General features: G+C 44.9%; 1 protein-coding gene across 3 annotated transcripts in view; it reads left to right on the top strand.

Annotated features, from left to right (window-relative positions):
- Window positions 1-7469, top strand: part of BLVRA (biliverdin reductase A) — a 48235-nt gene extending 40766 nt beyond the window's left edge. For all 3 annotated transcript variants that reach the window (XM_037733816.1, XM_017515369.2, XM_017515370.2), the window contains 3 exons: window positions 553-660; window positions 3639-3810; window positions 7108-7469. In XM_037733816.1, the coding sequence (XP_037589744.1) occupies window positions 553-660; window positions 3639-3810; window positions 7108-7366 (539 nt within the window). In that variant the 3' untranslated portion in view covers window positions 7367-7469. The remainder of the gene's footprint in view (window positions 1-552; window positions 661-3638; window positions 3811-7107) is intronic.
- The last annotated feature ends 4409 nt before the right edge of the window (window positions 7470-11878 follow it).

Here is an 11878-nt window from a genome sequence, read left to right as displayed (position 1 = left end):
GAACTTGTATAAGTCTTGAAGAAGGCAAGAAATTTTTTTTGGTTCGTTTGTTTGTTTTTGAAATGAAGCCTAACTCTGTCGTCCAGGCTGGAGTGCAGAGATGCAATCTTGGCTCACTGCAAGTTCCGCCTCCTGGGTTCTAACAGTTCTCCTACCTCAGCTTTGCATGTAGCTGAGATTACAGGTGCCCACCACAACACCCAGCTAATTTTTGTATTTTTAATATTTTTAGTAGAGATGGGGTTTCACCATGTTGGCCAGGCTAGTCTTGAACTCCTGACCTCAGGTGACCTGCCAGTGTTGGCCTCCCGAAGTGCTGCTATTACAGGTGTGAGCCACCGTGGCTGGCCTTCATTCCATTCATTTCTGTTATAAGCTTAGAAGTGGCAACCTCTTCAGCTGGGGTGGGTAACAGTGGTAGGGAGGCCATCCTGACCATGTGCCCAGGGCAGTTATCAGTGCTGCATATCCTGTGTTAAGGGAGGACAGAGTACACTCCAGGATGCACACCTAGACACAACTGCCCTTTTTATTCCATTTTTGTCGTTACAGGCAAAGTCTTGCACGAGGAGCATGTTGAACTCTTGATGGAGGAATTCGCATTTCTAAAAAAAGAAGTGGTGGGGAAAGACCTGCTGAAAGGGTCGCTCCTCTTCACAGGTCAGTGACGGGTGGGATCACAGGTCACACGTGAGGTCCAAAGGCCAGCCAGATTCTTTCCTGGCTCTCTAGGGCAGGAACTTGTGTTCATTTCTGCTCAAGACTGTCTGACTTGGCCAATTTAATTTTCCCAGATGGGATTTAATTGCTTGGTGGGGCTTGGGTAAAAAGTATGTTAGAAATCTCAAGCATATTTATGCTTTGTCCCAATCTGTTAACTAATTGAAGATTATTTTTCAACAGGAAGGTGTACATTAAAACTCTTTTAAAAGGAGATAGGTGCTTGGCGAGGAGAACATTTTTATACTTCCTTGCAAAGCAAATATAATATGAAGAGCCCCCTTCTTCCTCTCACAAGTTACAAGGACATTCGTGGCAACCACAGTATCTTTTTGTTGGTTTTTTGTTTTTTTTTTTTTTGAGCCAAGGTCTTACTCTGTTGCCCAGGCTGGAGTGCAGTGGCACAATCATAGTTCACTGTAGCCTCAACCTCACAGGCTCAAGCAACCGTCCCACCTCAGCCTCCCAAGTAGCTGGAACCACAGGTGTGTGCCACAATGCCCAGCTAATTTTAAAATTCTTGTAGACAGTGTCTCTATGTTGACCAAGCCAGTCTCAAACTCCTGGGCTCAAGCTGGAGCCACTGCGCCCAGCTGACCACAGTATCTGATCTGCTGTATGTGTAGCTCTTTACTTGATGTTGGTCACTGTTTGAGCAGCTCCATTAGCAATAGGAAATGAGCATGCAGGAACCTCCTGCTCTTGTGGTCACTTTTGGATTGTCTCCTTCTCTGGCTATATCATTGGGCATCTGGACCACCACTCCTGAGGGCTTTCATTACAGAAAGGACACCCTGACATGGCCTGGCATTTTTGCGTGGTAAAGCCTGTGATACACAGTAAAACCTCATTTCAAATCTGTCTTCATCCTTGAAAATGGTAATGTCATGAGAGTACAATTAAGTTGTACAAGAAACTGTGCTAAGTATGCAATGTGCGTTAGCTTAATCCATATGAGAGTCCTATAAAGCGGTATTCACTACCCCCATTATACAGATAAATCAAAGCAGCTCAGAGACCACACAGTGGTCATGAGACAGAGCCGGATTGGAGCTCAGCTCTCTAAGTGGATGGAACTGCTGTTGGTGGCTGCTTAGTACTCTCTCCAAAGAGCTAGGCTAGGCACAGTGGCTCAAGCCTATAATCCCAGCACTATGGGAGGCTGAGGCGGGTGGATTTCCTGAGGTCAGGAGTTCAAGACCAGCCTGGCCAACATGGTGAAACCCGGTCTCTACTAAAACAATACAAAAATTAGTCAGGCATAGTGGCACGCACGCCTGTAATCCCAGCTACTTGGGAGGCTGAGGCAGGAGAATCACTTGAACCTGGGAGGCAAAGGTTGTAGTGAGCCAAGATCGCGCCACTGCACAGTCTGGGTAACAGAGCAAGACTCTGTCTTAAAAACAAACAAATGAACAAAAAGAACTAGAGTAGACAGTAACCAGCCCTGGGAAGTCTTTTTGTTTTATAAGTTTGATACTTAGGTCCTAGTGATTTCAAACCATGTTGTCTATGAAACTTCTAATTTGTGTTTGGTTTTATATATAACTTACTGCTTTTTAAGAATATACTCATTGCTATTAGTCATTTTTAAGTGAATATCAAGAGCATCAGAAATATTTATAATGTAACAGATATGAAGTATTTTAAACTTAGGTTATGTTTAAGATTTTGACTGGAGGCAGAGGGGAGCAGTATCTTGACCAAATGGATTTCTCACACCAATACTCTTTTTTTTAAATTTATATATATATTTTTGAAATAGGGTGTCACTGTGTCACCCAGGCTGGAATGTTGTGGTGCAGTTACGGCTCACTGCAGCCTCGAACTCCTCAGGCCCAGATGATCCTCTCACCTCAGCCTCCCGAGTAGCTGGGGCTATAGGTGTGCACCACCACACCTGCCTAATTTTGCTTGTGTGTTTTGTAGAGACAAAGTTTTGCTATGTTGCCTAGGCTGGTCTTGAACTCCTGGGTGCAAACAATCTACCTGCCTTGGCCTCCCAGAGTGCTGGTATAGGCATGAGGTACCCATACCTGGCCTTTTTAGGCTCACTGCAACCTCCCCCCTCTCAGGCTCAAGTAATTCTCCTGCCTCAGCCTCCCAAGTAGCTGGGATTACAGGCGCCTGTCACCATGGCCGGCTAATTTTTGTAATTTTTTTAGTAGAGATGGGGTTTTTCCATGTTGGCCAGGCTAGTCTTGAACTCCTGACCTCAAGGGATCCACCTGTCTCAGCCTCCCAAAATGCAGGGACTACAGGCGTTAGCCACCGTGCCCAGCCCCAATACTCTTTTGAGTGTACTTTTTTGTTCACAAGATTAGGAAAACTAAGAAAACATTTAATATTGTATCAGTTTTCTTGATACTGAAATAGCTCAAAGGTATTACCATTTTCTCCACAGCTTTAATAATGCCTTCACACCCTATTGTCGCTTACATATCAGGTAATTATAAGAATACAGACTTGCAGGGCCAAAATACCTTGATTCTTCTACTTTTGCCAGACTACTTTAAGTCACTAATTAAAAAGGATAGACACGTATGTATATGTAGGTACCTGTGTGTATGTATGTGTGTCTACATATGTATACACAGATATATATATTAGAAGCCCGAAACTTTTTTATTATTCTGTTTGGCTGGATTGATTGTGGTTTCCAGCAGAACGTTTTACTAAAACCGAATTTAATAAACAGGGAAAGACAGAGATGCGTTTATGCAAGAGTTTAAATTCAGCCACCTGAGTTTTCATCAGTATCATTAATCATCTTGTCTACCTGCCACATAAGGCAAGGTCCCATTGTGCTGATCACTTGGCCACATCTTTTCATTCCACTGCCACCCCCGATCCCGGGTCCTGCTCTCCACCTGGCCTTCCTGCTTCCCAGTTCCCACAGCGTTTGTAATTTCCCACAGCTGGCCCGTTAGAAGAAGAGCGGTTTGGCTTCCCCGCATTCAGCGGCATCTCTCGCCTGACCTGGCTGGTCTCCCTCTTTGGGGAGCTTTCTCTTGTGTCTGCCACTTTGGAAGAGCGAAAGGAAGATCAGTATATGAAAATGACAGTGTGCCTGGAGACAGAGAAGAAAAGGTAAGTCATGAGAAGCCATGATGAGGAGGGAATTTAAGGACATCCTAGTGCATTTGCAGATATGATCCAAAGGGAGCCCCAAGGGACTAGACCCTCAGTCTCAGCTCCAGAAGGGCTGTCTGCTTCTGCAGATGGAGTGCTGAGATCACACTTGTGTTGCCTCATCTCATCCTCTCAGCAACCCTGTGAGGTAAAGGAGACAAACGTAATCCCATCTGCCAGTCAGTAGACTGAGGCTTACAGAATGCAAGCAGGTTGCCTAAATCACACAAGTCATTCATAGCAAATTTAGTAGTAGAAATTATGTTAACTTGGCTGGGCATGGTGGCTCACACCTGTAATCCAACACTTTGGGAGGTTGAGGTTTGTGGATCACCTGATGTTGGGAGTTCGAGACCAGCCTGGCTAACATGGTGAAACCCCATCTCTACTAAAAATACAAGAATTAGCTGGATGTGGTGGTGCGCATCTATAGTCCCAGCTGCTTGGCAGGCTAAGGCAGGAGAATTGCTTGAACCCGGGAGGCAGAGGTTACAGTGAGCTGAGGTCAGGCCACTGCCTTGAAGCCTAGGCAACAGAGCAAGACTCTGTCTCAAAAAAAAAAAAAATTACATTAACTCTGTGATCTGAATTTTTTTCCAGTGTTTTCTCATGAAAATTTTCAGGCATATGGTGAAGTTGAAAGAATTTTTCAGTAAACACCCTTCTACCTACTCCCTAGACTCTGCCATTAACACTGTACGTGTTCCCCACAGGGCCACACATTCACCCCTCGGTGCGGCCAGAGTGCAAGGATCTGTGTTTCAACATCATCATCATGTCACACTGTCACACTGTCCCCCATATATTCTGACTTACTTCTCATACCAAGTCCTTTTTAACAAAAGCATATTTATAATTTTCCTCCCAAAGCACCTGGGCTCTGTAAACTATTTAGAACAGTAAAGGTTTTAGGGTGTTTCCTGATGCCTTTCCAGGGAGGTGGGTCTCGTAAAGAAGCAGACATTGGGCTTGGCGTGGTGGCTAATGCCTGTAATCCCAGCACTTTGGGAGGTGAGGTGGGTGGATCACCCTGAGTGAGGTTGCATTGAGCCAAGATCATGCCACTACACTCCAGCCTAGGCGACAGCGTGAGACTCTGTCTCAAAAAAAAAAAAAGAAGACATTGGGTATTTTAAAAAGAGAAAAGAATTTGAGTGCCTGAATGAAGCCTGATCTAGTCCATTTTGAGGTGTTTCTTCTTTGTTAGGAAAAGGCAGAGGCGTGACAGATAAAGGCAAAGCACACAGAACTCAGCAGTACTGCCTGTGGTGCACTGACAGTGGTGGCCCAGGCTCCGGCGTGGCCGTGTGTTAGGATTGCAGCCATGATCAGACCTGTCCACAGACAGTTGCAGTCCCCTGTAATCAGAGGTAAAGATACTGTAGGGTGCTGTGGGAACACAAGGAATGGGACCCTGGACAGGTCAGCTCATGCTTCTAGCAGGAGGCGGTGCCTTGTTTGGTCTTGAAGTTGAGTAGGAGTCAACGAGGAAAGATGTGGCAGAGGCAGAGGCTGAATCTCTTTTTTTTTCTGAATGAGACAGAGTCTCACTCTGTCACCCAGGCTGGAGTGCAGTGGCACGACCTCAGCTCACTACAACCTCCGCCTCCCAGGTTCAAGTGATTCTCCTGCCTTAGCCTCCCAAGTAGCTGGGACTAAGGCACCCACCACCATGCCTGGCTAATTTTTATATTGTTAGTAGAGATGAGATTTCGACATGTTGGCCAGGCTGGTCTCGAACTTCTGACCTCAAGTGATCTGTTCGCCTTGGCTTCTCAAAGTGCTGGTATTACACACGTGAGCCACCGCACCCAGCCCTGACTCTCATTTTTGCACAGGAGAGGCAAGCATCAGATGAGGGGTTGGGACAGAGGGCAGCTACCGTATAAGGATAACTTCTTAAAATCATAGTACTTTCCATGTCCCAAATGGCGTTTAAAAAAAAAAATTTATCTACTTATTTATTTATTTTGAGACCGGGTTAGGAGACTGGCTGATTTTCATATTTTTGGGTGAGATGAGTTTTTGCCATGTTGTCTACGCTGGTCTTGAACTCCTGGGCTCAAACGATCCACCCACATCAGACTCCATACCTGGCCACAATTGCATTTTTTTGTCTCACAATGTCACCACATATAGGTAAAGCTGTATACTTATTACCATTACTTATTTTTACTAGTGAGGAAATTGAGGTACAAGAAAGATCTTGACATTCTATATTCCCTTAAATCCCAAGATTTCATATTATTTAAAAGGACATGAGAGGCCGGGCATGATGGCTCATACCTGTAATCCTAGCACTTTGGGAGGCCAAGGAGTTGGATCACCTAAGGTCAAGAGTTTGAGACCAGCCTGGCCAACGTAGTGAAACCCCATCTCTACTAAAAATATTAAAATCAACCAGGCGTGGTGGCGGGCACCTGTAATCCCAGCTATTCAGGAGGTTGAGGCAGGAGAATTGCTTGAACCCAGAGGCGTAGGTTACAGTGAGCCAAGACTGTAGCACTGCACTCCGGCCTGGGCAGCAAAAGTGAAACTGTCTCAAAAAAGAAAAAAAAAGACACGAGAAATTTTCTTAGGTGGATTAGACTATGTAGAAATACCTCATTTATTTTTATTCAGTGTCAAAGTAGAGAATAAGTTGCCCTAAAATTAATCTTTGTTACCATATCTCAGAACATTTGCCAGACTGTACTATGAGCTTTTAAAACTAGTCTTGGGAGGCTGGGTGTGGTGGCTTACACCTTTAATCCCAGCACTTTGGGAGGCCAAGAGGGGGTGGGTCACCTGAGGTCAGGAGTTCAAGACTAGCTTGGCCGACATGGCAAAACCCCATCTCTACCAAAAATATTTTTTAAAAAATAGCTGGGTGTGTGGTGTGTACCTGTAGTCCCAGCTACTCGGGAGGCTGAGGCAGGAAAATTGCTTGAAACTGGAAGGCAGAGGTTGCAATGGGTCGAGACTGCACCACTGCACTCCAGCCCGGGTGACAGAGCAAGGCTCCATCCCAGAAAAAAAAAAAAAAAAAAAAAAGTCACTGAATGAATTCCCCTGCCTGGTGGCAAAATTAAATAAAAGCCTGTTTGGCTGTGAAGTTGACAAAGTCACCCACAGCCTCTGGGAGGCTGGTGCCCGCAAGGAGGATGGGTGCCTGACCAGGACCTGTTACCAGGCAGTCACGTGCCAGCAAGTACCCACTTGTGCTCCTGTGTCATCTCTACCATGACATGATTCTTTTGTCTTTTGTCTTTGCAGTCCACTGACATGGATTGAAGAAAAAGGGCCTGGTCTAAAACGAAACAGATATTTAAGCTTCCATTTCAAGTCTGGGTCCCTGGAGAATGTGCCAAATGTGGGAATAAATAAGAACATATTTCTGAAAGATCAAAATATATTTGTCCAGAAACTCTTGGGCCAGTTCTCTGAGAAGGAACTGGCTGCTGAAAAGAAACGCATCCTGCACTGCCTAGGGCTCGCAGAAGAAATCCAGAAACACTGCTGTTCAAGGAAGTGAGAAGAGCAGGCGATGCCACACTTCCGAGATGGCACCAGAGTCTGGTTCTTCTCAAGAGTTGATCATCATCTCTATTCTTACAATTAAACATGTGGTGGAAACAGGAATCTTATTGTTATGAGCTGTGTTCGGGGGATATTTGGGGTTACGGGTTATGCAGTAGGGACAAGGCGAGAATGAACATTGGTTGAGCTGAACCAAATGCTTTGTGTCTGATTTCACTAACTCCTCCTAACAGCCCTGTGACATCCNTTTTTTTGAGACCAAGTCTCACTCTGGAGTGCAGTGGCACAATCTCAGTTCACTGCAGCCTCCACCTCCTGGGTTCAAGCGATTCTCCTGCCTTAGCCTCCCGAGGAGCTGGGACTACAGGCACCTGCAACCACGCCTGGCTAATTTTTGTATTTTTAGTAGAGATGAGGTTTCAGCACGTTGACTAGGCTAGTCTTGAACTCTCGACCTCAGGTAATCCACCCACCTCAGCCTTCCAAAGTGCTGGGATTACAGGCGTGAGCCACCATGTCTGGCCCCAGGTCTCTTTTCATTGTTTACTAGAAACTGCTGTTTGAATAGAACCCTCTGAGATGATGGAGCCACTGCCCTTCTGCTCTCGCGTTCTCAGCTGCCCTCTCTTCCCCAGGGGCTGCTATGGCTGCTGGAGCACTTGAGGGTCATGTGCCACTGCAGCGTTTCCTAAACACTTCTGCCTCTGAAGGTGGCACCCCACGCCCCAGGAACAATTCTTTGATAGTGTCACAGAGGAAAAAATCCACATGTATTCCTCAGCAATCTGTCCCTCTGTCCAATTTGAAGAAAAAAAAAGCCCTTAATCCCAATGTACTAATGCTCCTAAGTCCTCCAGGAGGGCCTTGTGTCTCCAGGCAAGAGTGACCAGAGTGGTGCCCTTTGCCCCTCAGCCCCTCTCCCTGTGGCAGGAGTCACCTGCCTGTCTGGTGAAGCTGGGAGAGGGACTAAGCACATGACACCCAGCCATACTTTCCCTCTGAACCCACATCCTTAGGATGCACCTGAGCTTGTCCACGTGGCAGGTGACTGAGGCAGGCTCTTCCTCTGCAAGTAGGTGGCCTGAAGTTGTGACGAAGAATTGAGTTACCCTAAGACAGGGCAGTTACCCTAAGAGTTACCCTAAGACAGAGCTTAAGACAGAGTTACCCTAAGACAGTTACCCTAAGACAGAGTTACCCTAAGACAGAGCCTAAGACAGAGTTACCCTAAGTTAGTTACCCTAAGACAGAGCCTAAGACAGAGTTACCCTAAGACACAGCCTAAGACAGAGCCTAAGACAGAGTTACCCTAAGACACAGCCTAAGACAGAGCCTAAGACAGAGTTACCCTAAGTTAGTTACCCTAAGACAGAGCCTAAGACAGAGTTACCCTAAGACAGAGCCTAAGACAGAGCCTAAGACAGAGTTACCCTAAGACAGAGTTACCCTAAGACAGAGTTACCCTAAGACAGAGCCTAACCTATTTGGCTGCAGATCCCCACATTCCCAGATCATCTTTATCCTAAAACTATTTTTAAAACTTCATCTTTCTCTTCCATCTATATCTTAATTGGTCCCCAAAATTGGGAGGAAAGAAAAAAATATTCTTTATTGGCCCTTAAAATCCCAAAAATTTACCTCACGATCCTCCACCTCAAGGAATCTAGTCAAAAAAAAGTATTACATTTTGGTCAGTGACACCTGAGTTACTCCAGAAAAGGCTTGTTTTTGGAAAATCCCTCGATAACCCAGCAAATAATCAGGCCAAGTACAGTAAGACTGAAGTTTATTTTGTAAGCAAATCAGTTCTATCAGGATTTGTTTTTAATAAAAACAGGGACTAGAGAGAGAAAAATTATGCTTCAGAAGAAAAACTAGTAGACTGTTGTTAGCTGTTCTTCAGAGCTTTTTTCCTACAGTTTAGACTAAATTCTAAATGCTTTATGTGTGAAAAGTCCCCAAACTGATGCTTTCCAGTCTGCTTTTAAACTGTACTCCTCATCCTAGGACTCGTTATTTACCTTATAGTATGCTGTTCACATAAATACTGACTAAAACTACAGATGACAGTACTAATGCTTTTGCCATGCAAGCCTTGGAAGCTCAACCAGGCCTGCAAGAGTAAGCTCAGACAACTGCAAAGCAGTTCCACTTTCTCACCATCCCCACTATGTCCCCTGTCGGCAGGAAGAAGCCAGAGTGATGGATGGCCTTGTCCCATCTTCATAGCCTACACCTTGAGGTTCTCAAATCATGTTAGAAGGGTCTCACATTCAATGATCAAGAAGTTAAAAATATCTAGAGCAAGATGTCCTCATAAAAAATGAAATTTTTATATAGCAGTAATTATTTTCATTTTAAGAAGAGCTTCCTCTCAATGAGTATGCATGTTATTAAAAAATTAAAAAGAAAGAAAAACTTCCCTTTCTCCCCTCCTACCCAAAGTATTTAACAAAGAACTGTCTCGGTGCAGTGGCTCACACCTGTGATCCTAGCACTTTGGGAGGCCAAGGTGGGTGGATTGCTTGAGCCCAGGAGTTCAAGACCAGCCTGGGCAACACAGTGAGTACCTGTCTTCCAAAAAATAAAAAATAAATAAGGTGGACTGCTGTCTCTACAAAAAAAATTTTTTAATATCGGCTGGGTGTGGTGGCTCACACCTGTAATCCCAGCATTTAGGGAGGCTGGGTGGACAGATCACCTGAGGTCAGGTGTTCAAGACCAGCCTGGCCGACATGGTGAAACCCCGTCTCTATTAAAAATACAAAAAATAGGCTGGGTTCGGAAGCTCATGCCTGTAATCCCAGCACTTTGGGAGGCCGAGGTGAGTGGATCACCTGAGGTCAGGAGTTTGAGACCAGCCTGGCCAAAATGGTGAAACCCCATCTATACTAAAAATATAAAAATCAGCTGGACGTGGTGGCAGGGGCTTGTAATCCCAGCTACTCAGGAGGCTGAGGCAGGAGAATTGCTTGAACCTGACAGAGTGAGACTCCATCTCAAAAAAAAAAAAAAAAAAAAAAATTAGCCAGGTGTGGTGGCACCTGCCTGTAATCCCAGCTACTTGGGAGGCTGAGGCAGGAGAATCACTTGAACCCAGGAGGCGGAAGTTGCAGTGAGCCAAGATTGTGCCACTGCACTCCCCATCTGAAAAATAATAAAAATTAGCCGGGCATGATGGTGCACCTGTAATTCCAGTTACTTCAGATGCTGAGGAAAGAGGATTGCTCCAGCACAGGAGTTTGAGGTTACAGTGAGCTGTGATAGCTCCACTGCATCCCAGCCTGGTAATAGAGCAAGACGACACTATCTCAAAAATTTTACAAACCAAAACAAAAAACCAGTAGGTGACTTTCCCTAGGTTTCACTCTTTTTAGTGAACTAGATTCAGACATTTCATGCAGTACCCTGCTTTATATTTCTTTGACTTAACTTTGGTATCAGAAAGAATCTTTGCTACCTAGAATGTACAGTGTGTGTTTCATGGCAACACTGGCTGTGTAAAATTAAAAATTTTTGGTAGCACCTAGAAACAGAAATACGAAATCATCAATGGTTAATTGTTGCTGTTTCAAAACTAAGTATAAAATTAACATGGGCTGGGCGTGGTGGCTCACACCTGTAATCTCAGTACTTTGGGAGGCTGATTGAGGCAGGTGGATCACCTAAGGTTAGGAGTTCGAGACCAGCCTGATCAACATGGTGAAACCCCATTTCTACTAAAACTACAAAATAAGTCAGGTGTGGTGGCGCATGCCTATAATCCCAGCTACTTGGGAGGCTGAGTCAGGAGAATCACTTGAACCCAGGAGGCGGAGGTTGCGATGAACAGAGATGGTGCCACTGCACTCCAGCCTGGGCAACAAGAGCAAAAGTCCATCTCCAAAAAAAAAAAAAAAATTTAGTGTGTAAGAAAGGCTATTATTTCGTGTTATTTCTTTTTATGTATTTGTTTTTAATAACAGAGATGGTGTTTCACCGTGTTGCCTGGGCTGGTCTCGAACTCCTGGGCTCAAGTGGTTCTCCTGCCTTGGCCTTCTAAGGCAATGGGAGTAAAGGCATGAGCTACTGCGCCCAGCCAAAACCAAAGTAAACCTACTGTTTTATAGAAAGAATAAAAACCTGAAGAAGCTGATTTTTGGTTGTATAATATTTTACACACTGTGGAGTTGTGGCATCTGCTAATTGAGGCAGACATGCACTGTATTTACTCCTGCCCTGTACCTGTATTCTAGATCCCTCCCTCCCCACCTCCAACAATCTACTACTTTATAGCAAGTACCATGGCTATGAGCCTATCAACCCAGACAATCCAATGAACAAGGTTAGTGTAATGCACTGGTGTGAAGTGTGAGATACAAAAGGCCCCTTTCACTCTTCATCAAAGTTCTGCTATAGAAGAAAAATGGCAGCCAAATTCTCATTCTTCTCACAAACAAAATATGCTTGTATTCTAAGTCCTTCAGAAAATTCCAATGCCTTTAGCCTTTGTATAGCTGCTTTTCCC

Source organism: Cebus imitator, unplaced genomic scaffold (genome assembly GCF_001604975.1).
Source record: "Cebus imitator isolate Cc_AM_T3 unplaced genomic scaffold, Cebus_imitator-1.0 Scaffold548, whole genome shotgun sequence".
In the NCBI taxonomy this organism is placed as follows: Eukaryota; Metazoa; Chordata; class Mammalia; order Primates; family Cebidae; genus Cebus; species Cebus imitator.
This window is presented reverse-complemented; position numbering and strand designations above follow the sequence as displayed.